We start from the raw sequence: 14,424 nt of genomic DNA on the forward strand, positions 1-14,424 counted from the left end.
ACGCTTAACGTTACGATGATAGTTATATTATGAGTTTATATGTTTTGATGTACTGAAGATTGTTCGGAGTCCCGGATGTGATCAAGGACATGACGAGGAGACTCGAAATGGTCGAGACATGAAGATTGATATATTGGAAGCCTATGTTTGGATGTCGGAAGTGTTCCGGGTGAAATCGGGATTTTACCGGAGTACCGGGAGGTTACCGGAAGCCCCCGGGGGCTTAATGGGCCTACATGGGCCTTAGTGGAAATAGAGGGAAGCAAGGGGAGTGTGGGGCGCGCCCCCAAGGCCCAAACCAAATTGGTTTAGGGCAAGGAGGGTCGGCCCCCTCTTTCCTTCTTCCCCTCTCTCTTTCCTTCTCCCGAATCCTATTCCAACTAGGAAAGGGGGGAGTCCTACTCCCGGTGGGAGTAGGACTCCTCCTGGCGCGCCCTCTCCCTGGCCGGCCGCACCCCCCTTGCTCCTTTATACACGGGGCAGGGGGGCACCCCATAGACACAACAATTGATCAAGTTGGTCTTTTAGCCGTGTGCGGTGCCCCCCTCCACCATAGTCCACCTCGATAATACTGTAGCGGTGCTTAGGCGAAGCCCTGCGTCGGTAGAACATAAACATCGTCACCACGCCGTTGTGCTGACGAAACTCTCCCTCAACACTCGGCTGGATCAGAGTTCGAGGGACGTCATTGGGCTGAACGTGTGCTGAACTCGGAGGTGCCGTACGTTCGGTACTTGATCGGTCGGATCGTGAAGACGTACGACTACATCAACTGCGTTGTGCAAACGCTTCCGCTTTCGGTCCACGAGGGTACGTGGACAACACTCTCCCCTCTCGTTGCTATGAATCACCATGATCTTGCGTGTGTGTAGGATTTTTTTTGAAATTACTACGTTTCCCAACAGTGGCATCCGAGCAAGGTTTTATGCGTAGATGTCATATGCACGAGTAGAACACAAGTGAGTTGTGGGTGATATAAGTCATACTGCTTACCAGCAAGTCATACTTTGGTTCGGCGGTATTGTTGGATGAAGCGGCCCGGACTGACATTACGCGTACGCTTACGCGAGACTGGTTCTACCAACGTGCTTTGCACGCAGGTGGCTGGCGGGTGTGAGTTTCTCCAACTTTAGTTGAACCGAGTGTGACTACGCCCGGTCCTTGCGAAGGTTAAAACAGCACCAACTTGACAAACTATCATTGTGGTTTTGATGCGTAGGTAAGAACGGTTCTTGCTAAGACCGTAGCAGCCACGTAAAACTTGCAACAACAAAGTAGAGGACGTCTAACTTGTTTTTGCAGGGCATGTTGTGATGTGATATGGTCAAGACATGATGCTAAAGTATGAGATGATCATGTTTTGTAACCGAGTTATCATTAACTGGCACGAGCCATATGGTTGTCGCTTTATTGTATGCAATGCAATCGCCCTGTAATGCTTTACTTTATCACTAAGCGGTAGCGATAGTCGTGGAAGCATAAGTTTGGTGAGACGACAACGATGCTACGATGGAGATCAAGGTGTCACGCCGGTGACGATGGTGATCATGACGGTGCTTCAGAGATGGAGATCACAAGCACAAGATGATGATGGCCATATCATATCACTTATATTGATTGCATGTGATGTTTATCTTTTATGCATCTTATCTTGCTTTGATTGACGGTAGCATTATAAGATGGTCTCTCACTAAATTTCAAGATAAAAGTGTTCTCCCTGAGTTTGCACCGTTGCCAAAGTTCGTCGTGCCCAGACACCACGTGATGATCGGGTGTGATAAGCTCTACGTCCATCTACAACGGGTGCAAGCCAGTTTTGCACACGCAGAATACCCAGGTTAAACTTGACGAGCCTAGCATATGCAGATATGGCCTCGGAACACTGAGACCGAAAGGTCGAGCGTGAATCATATAGTAGATATGATCAACATAGTGATGTTCACCATTGAAAACTACTCCATTTCACGTGATGATCGGTTATGGTTTAGTTGATTTGGATCACGTGATCACTTAAAAGATTAGAGGGATGTCTTTCTAAGTGGGAGTTCTTAAGTAATATGATTAATTGAACTTAAATTTATCATGAACTTAGTACCTGATAGTATCTTGCTTGTCTATGTTTGATTGTAGATAGATGGCCCGTGCTGTTGTTCCGTTGAATTTTAATGCGTTCCTTGAGAAAGCAAAGTTAAAAGATGATGGTAGCAATTACGCGGACTGGGTCCGTAACTTGAGGATTATCCTCATTGCTGCTCAGAAGAATTACGTCCTGGAAGCACCGCTGAGTGCGAGGCCTGCTGCTGATGCAACTGTAGACGTTAAGAACGCCTGGCATAGCAAAGCTGATGACTACTCGATAGTTCAGTGTGCCATGATTTACGGCTTAGAACCGGGACTTCAACGACGTTTTGAACATCATGGAGCATATGAGATGTTCCAGGAGTTGAAGTTAATATTTCAAGAAAATGCCCGGATTGAGAGATATGAAGTCTCCAATAAGTTCTACAGCTGCAAGATGGAGGAGAATAGTTCTGTCAGTGAACATATACTCAGAATGTCTGGGTACCATAATCACTTAACTTAGCTGGGAGTTAATCTTCTGGTTGATAGTGTCATTGACAGAGTTCTACAATCACTGCCACCAAGCTACAAGAGCTTCGTGATGAACTATAATATGCAAGGGATGAATAAATCAATTCCCGAGCTCTTCGCAATGCTAAAGGCAGCGGAGGTAGAAATCAAGAAGTAGCATCAAGTGTTGATGGTCAATAAGACCACCAGTTTCAAGAAAAAGGGTAAAGGGAAGAAGGAGAACTTCAAGAAGAACAGCAAGTAAGTTGCTGCTCAGGAGAAGAAACCCAAGTCTGGACCTAAGCCTGAAACTGAATGCTTCTACTGCAAGCAGACTGGTCACTGGAAGCGGAACTGCCCCAAGTATTTGGCGGATAAGAAGGATGGCAAGGTGAACAAAGGTATATGTGATATACATGTTAGTGATGTGTACCTTACTAGAGCTCGCAGTAGCACCTGGGTATTTGATACTGGTTCTGTTGCTAATATTTGCAACTCGAAACAGGGACTACGGATTAAGCGAACACTGGCAAAGGACGAGGTGACGATGCGCGTGGGAAATGGTTCCAAAGTCGGTGTGATCATGGTCGGCACGCTACCTCTACATCTACCTTCGGGATTAGTATTAGACCTAAATAATTGTTATTTGGTGCTAGCGTTGAGGATGAGCATTATATCTGGATCTTGTTTGATGCGAGACGGTTATTCATTTAAATCAGAGAATAATGGTTGTTCTATTTATATGAGTAATATCTTTTATGGTCATGCACCCTTGAAGAGTGGTCTATTTTTGATGAATCTTGATAGTAGTGATACACATATTCATAATGTTGAAGCCAAAAGATGCAGAGTTGATAATGATAGTGTAACTTATTTGTGGCACTGTCGTTTAGGTCATATCGGTGTAAAGCGCATGAAGAAACTCCATACTGATGGACTTTTGGAACCACTTGATTATGAATCACTTGGTACTTGCGAACCGTGCCTCATGGGCAAGATGACTAAAACGCCGTTCTCCGGAACTATGGAGAGAGCAACATATTTGTTGGAAATCATACATACAGATGTATGTGGTCCGATGAATGTTGAGGCTCGTGGCGGATATCGTTATTTTCTCACCTTCACAGATGATTTAAGCAGATATGGGTATATCTACTTAATGAAGCATAAGTCTGAAACATTTGAAAAGTTCAAAGAATTTCAGAGTGAAGTTGAAAATCATCGTAACAAGAAAATAAAGTTTCTACGATCTGATCGTGGAGGAGAATATTTGAGTTACGATTTTGGTCTACATTTGAAACAATGCGGAATAGTTTCGCAACTCACGCCACCCGGAACACCACAGCGTAATGGTGTGTCCGAACGTCGTAATCGTACTTTACTAGATATGGTGCGATCTATGATGTCTCTTACAGATTTACCGCTATCATTTTGGGGATATGCTTTAGACACGGCCGCATTCACGTTAAATAGGGCACCATCAAAATCCGTTGAGACGACGCCTTATGAACTGTGGTTTGGCAAGAAACCGAAGTTGTCATTTCTGAAAGTTTGGGGCTGCGATGCTTATGTGAAAAAGCTTCAACCTGATAAGCTCGAACCCAAATCGGAGAAATGTGTCTTCATAGGATACCCAAAGGAGACTGTTGGGTACACCTTCTATCACAGATCCGAAGGCAAGACTTTCGTTGCTAAGAATGGATCCTTTCTAGAGAAGGAGTTTCTCTCGAAAGAAGTGAGTGGGAGGAAAGTGGAACTTGATGAGGTAACTATACCTGCTCCTCTATTGGAAAGTAGTTCATCATAGAAACCGGTTTTTGTGACACCTACACCAATTAGTGAGGAAGTTAATGATGATGATCCTGGAACTTCAGAGCAAGTTACTACTGAACCTCGTAGATCAACCAAAGTAAGATCCGCACCAGAGTGGTACGGTAATCCTGTTCTGGAAGTCATGTTACTAGATCATGATGAACCTACGAACTATGAAGAAGCGATGGTGATCCCAGATTCCGCAAAATGGCTTGAGGCCATGAAATCTGAGATGGGATCCATGTATGAGAACAAAGTATGGACTTTGGTTGACTTGCCCGATGATCGGCAAGCAATTGAGAATAAATGGATCTTCAAGAAGAAGACTGATGCTGACGGTAATGTTACTGTCTATAAAGCTCGACTTGTTGCAAAAGGTTTTCGACAAGTTCAAGGGATTGACTACGATGAGACCTTCTCAGCCGTAGCGATACTTAAGTCTGTCTGAATCATGTTAGCAATTGCCGCATTTTATGATTATGAAATTTGGCAAATGGATATCAAAACTGCATTCCTGAATGGATTTCTGGAAGAAGAGTTGTATATGATGCAACCAGAAGGTTTTGTCGATCCAAAGGGAACTAACAAAGTGTGCAAGCACCAGCGATCCATTTATGGACTGGTGCAAGCCCCTCGGAGTTGGAATAAACGCTTTGATAGTGTGATCAAAGCATTTGGTTTTATACAGACTTTTGGAGAAGCCTGTATTTACAAGAAAGTGAGTGGGAGCTCTGTAGCATCTCTGATATTATATGTCGATGACATATTATTGATTGGAAATAATATAGAATTTCTGGATAGCATAAAGGGATACTTGAATAAGAGTTTTTCAATGAAAGACCTCGGTGAATCTTCTTACATATCGGGCATCAAGATCTATAAAGATAGATCAAGACGCTTAATTGGACTTTCACAAAGCACATACCTTGACAAAGTTTTGAAGAAGTTTAAAATGGATCAAGCAAAGAAAGGGTTCTTGCCTGTGTTACAAGGTGTGAAGTTGAGTAAGACTCAATGCCCGACCACTGCAGAAGATAGAGAGAAAATGAAAGATGTTCCCTATGCTTCAGCCATAGGCTCTATCATGTATGCAATGCTGTGTACCAGACCTGATGTGTGCCTTGCTATAAGTCTAGCAGGGAGGTACCAAAGTAATCCAGGAGTGGATCACTGGACAGCGGTCAAGAACATCCTGAAATACCTGAAAAGGACTAAGGATATGTTTCTCGTTTATGGAGGTGACAAAGAGCTCATCGTAAACGGTTACGTTGATGCAAGCTTTGACACTGATCTGGACGATTCTAAATCGCAAACCGAATACGTGTTTACATTGAATGGTGGAGCTGTCAGTTGGTGCAGTTCTAAACAAAGCGTTGTGGCGGGATCTACACATGAAGCGGAGTACATAGCTGCTTCAGAAGCAGGAAATGAAGGAGTCTGGATGAAGGAGTTCATATCCGATCTAGGTGTCATACCTTGTGCATCGGGTCCAATGAAAATCTTTTGTGACAATACTGGTGCAATTGCCTTGGCGAAGGAATCCAGATTTCACAAGAGAACCAAACACATCAAGAGACGCTTCAATTCCATCCGGGATTTAGTCCAGGTGGGAGACATAGAAATTTGCAAGATACATACGGATCTGAATGTTGCAGACCCGTTGACTAAGCCTCTTCCACGAGCAAAACATGATCAGCACCAAGGCTCCATGGGTGTTAGAATCATTACTGTGTAATCTAGATTATTGACTCTAGTGCAAGTGGGAGACTGAAGGAAATATGCCCTAGAGGCAATAATAAATTTATTATTTATTTCCTTATATCATGATAAATATTTATTATTCATGCTAGAATTGTATTAACCGGATCGTGTGTGAATACATATGCCCTAGAGGCAATAATACATGTGTGAATACATAGACAAACATATCATCACTAGTATGCCTCTACTTGACTAGCCCGTTGATCAAAGATGGTTATGTTTCCTGACCATAGACATGAGTTGTCATTTGATTAACGGGGTCACATCATTAGGAGAATGATGTGATTGACATGACCCATTCCATTAGCTTAGCACCCGATCGTTTAGTATGGTGCTATTGCTTTCTTCATGACTTATACATGTTCCTATGACTATGAGATTATGCAACTCCCGTTTACCAGAGGAACACTTTGTGTGCTACCAAGCGTCACAACGTAACTGGGTGATTATAAAGGTGCTCTACAGGTGTCTCCAAAGGTACTTGTTGGGTTGGCGTATTTCAAGATTGGGATTTGTCACTCCGATTGTCAGAGAGGTATCTCTGGGCCCTCTCGGTAATGCACATCACTTAAGCCTTGCAAGCATTGCAACTAATGAGTTAGTTGCGGGATAATGTATTATGGAACGAGTAAAGAGACTTGCCGGTAACGAGATTGAACTAGGTATTGAGATACCAACGATCGAATCTCGGGCAAGTAACATACCGATGACAAAGGGAACAACGTATGTTGTTGTGCGGTTTGACCGATAAAGATCTTCGTAGAATATGTGGGAGCCAATATGAGCATCCAGGTTCTGCTATTGGTTATTGACCGGAGATGTGTCTCGGTGATGTCTACATAGTTCTCGAACCCGTAGGGTCCGCACGCTTAATGTTACGATGATAGTTATATTATGAGTTATATGTTTTGATGTACCGAAGATTGTTCGGAGTCCCGGATGTGATCAAGGACATGACGAGGAGTCTCGAAATGGTCGAGACATGAAGATTGATATATTGGAAGCCTATGTTTGGTTGTCGGAAGTGTTCCGGGTGAAATCGGGATTTTACCGGAGTACCGGGAGGTTACCGGAACCCCCCGGGGGCTTAATGGGCCAACATGGGCCTTAGTGGAAATAGAGGGAAGCAAGGGGAGTGTGGGGCGCCCCCCCCAAGGCCCAAACCGAATTGGTTTAGGGCAAGGGGGGTCGACCCCCTCTTTCCTTCTTCCCCTCTCTCTTTCCTTCCCTCGAATCCTATTCCAACTAGGAAAGGGGGAGTCCTACTCCCGGTGGGAGTAGGACTCCTCCTGGCACGCCCTCTCCCTGGCCGGCCGCACCCCCCTTGCTCCTTTATATACGGGGGCAGGGGGCACCCCATGGACACAACAATTGATCAGGTTGATCTTTTAGCCGTGTGCGGTGCCCCCTCCACCATAGTCCACCTCGATAATACTGTAGCGGTGCTTAGGCGAAGCCCTGCGTCGGTAGAACATCAACATCGTCACCACGCCGTTGTGCTGACGAAACTCTCCCTCAACACTCGGCTGGATCGGAGTTCGAGGGACGTCATCGGGCTGAATGTGTGCTGAACTCGGAGGTGCCGTACGTTCGGTACTTGATCGGTCGGATCATGAAGACGTACGACTACATCAACCGCGTTGTGCAAATGCTTCCGCTTTCGGTCTACGAGGGTACGTGGACAACACTCTCCCCTCTCATTGCTATGCATCACCATGATCCTGCGTGTGCGTAGGATTTTTTTTGAAATTACTACGTTCCCCAACACCTGAAACATATGATCACCAATCACGCCTTCTCCCAAAATTTGCATGCCACCACATCCATTTGACTCAGATCCAACATGATGAATTGATTCTGCTCGGCCATTCATTCAATTGTCATCCGATCCTCCTGAACTTTGAGCTTACACGCCTCCATGTCCATATGAATTTCAAGTATATGCGCCTTGATCTCTTTCGGACGCCATATTATCTCTTGCATAGCATCCCATCTCGCCTTCTTCTCTTTGTTCTTCTTTTTCTATGTCTCTAGTTTTTCTTGCTTTCTCTTTTTGGCTAAGTTGTTTCTTGTTCGCATCACTCGTCGATATGTTTCTTCATTGCCACCACCTATCCTTCTCTCTTGAGCTCCTCCTTTCCTCTCTTCCTCCCATCGGGCCGACCACTCTAGACGCCGGAGTGGGAGTTTTGGGCATCCTTTACGATTCCTCTCTAGGACCATCGCCATCTTCATCATCGTCCATATCCAGAGAGGAATTTCTGCATTTCCCAATTTCTAGGCTATTGTCTTCATTTTTCGACTTCCACTTCTTGTGGCCTTCCGATAAATTCCAACAATGTGCAGGCCAAACGATTTTCCTTTCGACTTGGACATTTGTCTGGACCTCTCTTGGGGTATGTTATACAAAAACAAACGAATGCTCAAATTGATGAGAATGCTCAAAGTAATGAAAATGTGGCAGCCAATAACAACAAGGTTGCTTATTGGTCAATGATTCAACCGGTAGGAGGAGTGTGCTTCACTTTCTCCAAGCAAACCGACCAACGGTTACCAATCTCTTAAGTCTTACCTCATCGGTTTGTGAGAGGTTTGAGGGGAAGATCTATTCTTGATGCGCTTCCAATGTTTTGCGATCGATAGATCTTTCCCGGCGACCACGTTGAGAGAGATATCTTCCCATGCATGATAAGCACAATATCCTCATCGCCTTAATGTTGCTTCCCCGAGCTGTCATCTTCTTCGATGAGCCAAAGATCTCTCAAGATTTGGCCTTTGGATTAGAGAAGTAGCAGTGGAAAGCAAAGAGGAAGATTAGATCTCAAAGAGGTGGCTTGATGGTTGGAGTAGAAAGCGCTTTGAAATCAGGACAACGAGTGGAATTCTCTATCACAACATAGGATATGAGTGGAGTTTTCTTTGACTGAACATGTGGGTTAGGTGGGGATCTTACCTTGGAGACTCTGACATGCACAAAAACTGGTAACTTTCAGATAGCTCAGTCAATCTAATTGGACTTCGAGGCAAATACCTTGGCAGTGGCACACTCTCCGTAGCCTCTTCCGAAATTTCGAGCGAGGGGTGTTAGGAAATTCTAAGCGGATAACAGAAGGTTTTCCAATGTGTTGGTTGTTTCGAGTGGAATGGTTAGTAGCTCCAAAATGCTAGGGTTTGCAACTTCTATATCTGGATGAACTACTAGCGGTTCTAACTAGAAGAGCATGGCAGCTCAGAATGTATGAAAGTTAGGTTGATATAGTAGATATAATTGAGCCATATGCATCTTTCTGATGCAGAGGCTGGGGTAAACCCCCTTTTCGAAAAAAAAGTTGAGAAGTTAAAGGCTTTTCAGGAAATTTAGAGTCCGGTCTTCAAAAACATAGAGAAGAAAACTCATCATAACTTTCGCATCCCCTTTTGATAGTATTGATATGTCTATGAACCCAATGTTATCTTGGATCACTAAAATGAAAATGGAGAATCTAGATTTGGCCAACACTTGTCTTCATGGTAATTTGTGTGTGTGTGTGTGTGGGAGGGGGGGGTCACCTTTCATTTCCTTTGTTTCACCCACTAGGAACTTCCTTGAGATAAGCCTGATAAAACGTTAGTTCATTTAGATATGTTGATATTGATTACCAAAACCCACAAAGGGGATTAGATTCACTTTCAGTGATGTGCTGGCCTAGGCGGTGGCGGCCGGCCGGCGGAGGCATAGGAGGCACACAAGTCGCTGGATCTGACTCCAAACCAACAAAATCAGATGAGTTGGTCGACACGCCATCCATGTCGCCATCAGCAGAGGCTGGGGACGGCCAAAATCGGTCAAAGGCGGCGGTACTGTGAGGGAGGGGAGGCGGCCAAAATTGCTATGATGGCCGTCAGTATGCTGACTGCGCCGGTATGGCGGCTCTGCTAGCGTTCCTCTTAGTACACTTCTCATACATTTGTGTTCCTTCGGAATAAAGGGGCAGCTTCTAGCTACTCCCTCCATTCCAAAATATAGTGTGCCCACGCTTCCCGAGGTTTAACTTTGACCATAAATTTAACCAACGAGACCGACTGTGGCGAGAGAAAAAATTATATAATTGAAAACTTCTTTTGAATGCGAATTCACTAGTATAACTTTTGTTCCCGCCGCAGTCAGTCTTATTGGTTAAATTTATGGTCAAAGTTAAAGCACGGGAATAGAGGAAACACTATATTTTGGAACGGATGGAGTAATATTCCACATAGAAGACCGGACGGACACAACATGAAAAGCTAATTAATTATAATTACATTTAGCGTGAGAAGATAGGCAACTAACCATATGGCCGCAGGCCTGTTCCACTCCAAAGGTTATTAAGCGCAAGTCAGTTATACATCTCAGAAAGACATTTCTTGTACTTGTGCTGTCATACTGCTAGCACTACCACACTAGAGCGTGTACATAAATCCATGCAATTATTCAGGTTTAGGTAGTTATTTGGACGCAACAAAGTGACCTTGCTAGCGAAAAACAAGTTTCACAGAATAACTAGCTAGCTAAGTACCACCTCCCGAGTGATGACGAAAAAGTGACTTGATCTCCATCTCCATCTCCCACTCCTTCGGCGAGAGCAACGGCAGTGAGGAATAAGAAGCCAACTCCTCATACGTGTAGCTAGGCACGGTCACCGACATGCCTGCGTCTTCCTCTTTCTTCAACCTCGAGAGACCAACAGCTGAAGAGAGCGATGCTTTGGTGAAGTCCAGCACTTGTGAGTTAGCAGTAGCACTGTTTGAGCTGCTGGGTGGTTGATCATTAGCAGGGAACAGACTGCTGCATGTGTGGTCGTTGATCAGGGTGACCATGAACACAGGAGGGTGGTTGTTGTTTTGCTGCTGCACAAGTTTCTTTGCCGGGCACCTGTGCTCGTCGCTGTATCCGCATCTGTAGTATGACCTGCAAACAATTAACCAAGTGTATGGTCACATATAACACTTTTTTATGTTCTTTGTTTTTGCTAGAACAAAATGGATTACGTTTTTTGAGAAAACACATAATAAGTTGTGTTAAATTCCACAAAGTTTCCTGTATATATATCACACGGATCGCAAAGAGCACACACTTTTAAGTTTAGAAATATGCAAGATCTTTACCTTGTTGATATGACACAATGCTAACGTCAACCTAAGTGAGTAACAAATAAAAATTAATTCTGGTAAAATTTCATGTTTTCCCACAAAATAAAAATATCATATATACTTCTGAGTAGATCACCTCCATTGTCATATACTAGTCCCCTGGAGTTTGTATGATCATGAGCGAAGTGGTTTATTCCATAAGCAATCTTCATCATAAAACTCAATGATTGATATTCATATTCAGGCTTACCTTTTTACGAGAATGGTTTTATGTTCCACACACATGCAAAGAAATGAATATATACATAATATAAATTTTCCATTAAGAGTGCAACCTCAAATATAGTGCTATCACATACACATACTAATCTGTTTACGTACTTCAACTTTGATTGAAAAAGAATATTGGAAGCCTAAGATACTCTCCAGTCTCCACAAGATGTGTCTTCTCGGCTTTCTTACGACCAAGGACAATGTAGATATATGGAAGGTCCATATATGTGATATGCCGCAAATGTGCCCCATACCAACCATACTATTTTGGAGCAACTCATTAATGTGAGCTGAGTATCCATGCCAAGCCACATAATGCTTAATTTAGCATCAAAGTACTTTGGTGTTTTCATTCTAATAACCATAGTTAAATATAATGCACAATTGAAGTACTATGATTCTTGCTTTGTGTAATGCCTTTTTAGATAATGAAAGATAAAACTCCCCTGGACTCTAGATTCAACGATGCATGCAACCCAAAATTAGTTCAGAGTCTGCTATGTAATAGGTGGAAAGGTGGTGAGAAGCTACAACGAGACCAATAGGAAAAGGTGTATCTACTGCTAACGACAAAGGTACTGTTTACATTCTTTTCTTCGAAAATCTGTTTGATTTTTTTCTGTTTAATCCATAGGAGAAAATGCAAGTATTTGATATCCATAAGTTAATGCCAAATTAATGGATACTTAGAGAGAGCTTCTTGAGCCTTAAGGGATGAAAGTGAAACTCCGTCAAATTAAAGAATCATACCTTGGGAAAACAGCATTCAGGATCTTCTTCTCGCCATATTTCCTCCAGTGGAACCCATCATTTTCTGGTGTCTCAGTTAGTATCCTCCCTTTGCTGAAGAAATAAAATTAATTGAACTTAACTTTACTACACACGTCCCTAGCTAAGCTAACCATGAAATATAAATCACGGCATGCAAAGAAACAAACATATGCTACAGCTCGATGCCTCAAAGGATGAACCGGAATAACGCAAGATCTACCGACAAATTAACATTTCTTGCCTTCAATTCCTTGTATTAGCATCTCTTTCCTTCATATCGCTTTGAACGTTAGATATAGAATACCAGGGTTGCCAAACCAATCCATGCATGGTTTCCGTTTTTTGCACAGGGTTAAAGATGATATGGAGCAGGAAGTTAAAGAACAACCGGACCAGCAAAAAAAAGAACAACCGGACTAGCAACACTGCAGGCATGGGGTAATCGGGTATTGGGGTTAGATCCTCACTGAATCCCAAACACAAGTGTGTAGTAACATGGATCTGCCAGTAACGATTCCTCCCTAGCACAGATCCCCACAGATACGCCTATGCTACAGTAGTATTCCTTGAAGCAAACACAAAGTCACTCACATTGGAAGCTCCTCGCCATGGGGGCCTCGCCGGTGCTTTGCCTTCCTGGTGCGGGCAATGGCTCCATTTCGCGCCCCAATGCCACCGCCATTACCGGAGGCGCCGGCAGCATAGGCTGCCGCCCCGGGGTCGGGGGAGGAGCAGCCGTACTGCTCTCTGTTGGACTCCAGCATAGAGGCGGACGACACTAGGGCCGTGGAGATGTTGCTCACGCTGGCCAGCGCGGCGCTGCGGCGACCGAGCTCCGGGATGAGCTCCAGTTGTTGCCGGAGGCGGTCAGCCAGCTGAGCGCCCTTCCTCAGCTCCTCGATGACAGCGCCCCTCTGGTCGGAGGGCGGCGGGGACATCTCGGACTTGGGCCGCATCGCCATGAGGTGAGGGGATATTGCTCTATTCTACTGTCTTCACGGGGCGGATGTGAGTGAACTCTGTGGATTTGGATTAGGTGTTGGATTCTTAATTGGAGGAAATGGCCTAGCTGAGAGACATGAGTTGTTAAGTGTCTGTACATATATAAAAGAAATACTGTACTACTAGTATTTACCAAAAAGAGTATCTAATTATTGCGTGTTTAGGTGCAAAAGAGAAATGTCTAATCTGTGTGAACCTCAAGTAATGCCTAGCTTGATGTGTAATTGAACGTGTATTGGAGAATGAGTAGCTAGGTGAAACGCAATGACCAAAAGAGAACACTAGAGTTTAGTAAAAACCATAGTTTTAAATAGCCGGCTATAGCCCCGCTATAGTTCCGCTACAGCTGTTTGAGGTGTTGCCGCTAAATGATTTCATGTACAATTTATCGCTATGGCCCCGCTATAGCCCAGCTATAGCTGTTTTTAAGGGTCGCCGCTAAATGTCATAGCCCACTATTTAAAATATTGTAAAAACATAAATCCAACTAAAGTTATCTGTACGGAGTATTGTCACTTTACCCGTCTGCATGCAGGATCTTGACAAGGGCGTTCCGAATGAAGATTCCACAACTTTGAGGCCGTCGTCATGACACGAGGCGGCACAGATGAAATATACAAAGTCCGTACATCATATTTTCGCCTATAAACATATATAGGTGTTGGTGCCACCTCACGTTTGGGCCAGGTCCATGTAATTTTGAAATACCAGACCATAGGTTATTTTTAGAGTTTGTATTGATAGGGAAAACAACTTAAGATGGAATTTAGTCCCACCTTGTCAAGATTGGACAAAATTCTCCTCTATTTCCTATAAATACAACCCGTAGGGCATCATTTAGATTTGAGGTTTGTTTAGATAAAAGTTTGCCATATATGCATACTTTGTGTGTTCAATGACCAGGTCAATCACCAGATTGCAAATCTTAGTTCTTACTTGTACATTGTTTGCATGTACGAATTAGACCTTCGTGTCCAGATTGATCGTGTTTTGTGTGGTCAATAGCCTCTAGGATTTAGTTTAGCGATCGCTAAGGCATGACGTCCTCGCATGTTCGTAGTTGGATTGTCAAAGTTTACTCCACCCAAGATGATAATTACCTTTCATTGAAAGATCGGGACACCA

The 14,424-nt window shown here is 43.8% G+C and overlaps 1 protein-coding gene across 1 annotated transcript; it reads right to left on the bottom strand.

Moving 5' to 3' along the window:
• Positions 1-10,444: 10,444 nt before the first annotated feature.
• On the bottom strand, positions 10,445-13,323 carry LOC125555817 (transcription factor WRKY45-1-like). The gene is made up of 3 exons (XM_087539301.1): positions 12,889-13,323; positions 12,277-12,369; positions 10,445-11,071 (listed from the first exon to the last, which is right to left on the bottom strand). The coding sequence occupies exons 1-3, from the start codon at positions 13,257-13,259 to the stop codon at positions 10,672-10,674; spliced, it is 864 nt and encodes a 287-aa protein (XP_087395427.1). The 5' UTR covers positions 13,260-13,323; the 3' UTR covers positions 10,445-10,671.
• Positions 13,324-14,424: the final 1,101 nt, after the last annotated feature.

This window comes from Triticum urartu, chromosome 1A, assembly GCF_056163025.1.
Source record: "Triticum urartu cultivar PI428250 chromosome 1A, HENAU_Tu73, whole genome shotgun sequence".
Lineage (NCBI taxonomy): Eukaryota > Viridiplantae > Streptophyta > Magnoliopsida > Poales > Poaceae > Triticum > Triticum urartu.

Excerpts from the sequence above, each read along its gene's own strand:
- LOC125555817 (XM_087539301.1), bottom strand. The coding sequence starts at position 13,259 with ATGGCGATGCGGCCCAAGTCCGAGATGTCCCCGCCGCCCTCCGACCAG. Across the intron at positions 12,370-12,888 it reads CATGGCGAGGAGCTTCCAAT|CAAAGGGAGGATACTAACTG; the intron begins GTGAGTGACTTT and ends TTATTTCTTCAG. Across the intron at positions 11,072-12,276 it reads CTGAATGCTGTTTTCCCAAG|GTCATACTACAGATGCGGAT; the intron begins GTATGATTCTTT and ends AATTGTTTGCAG.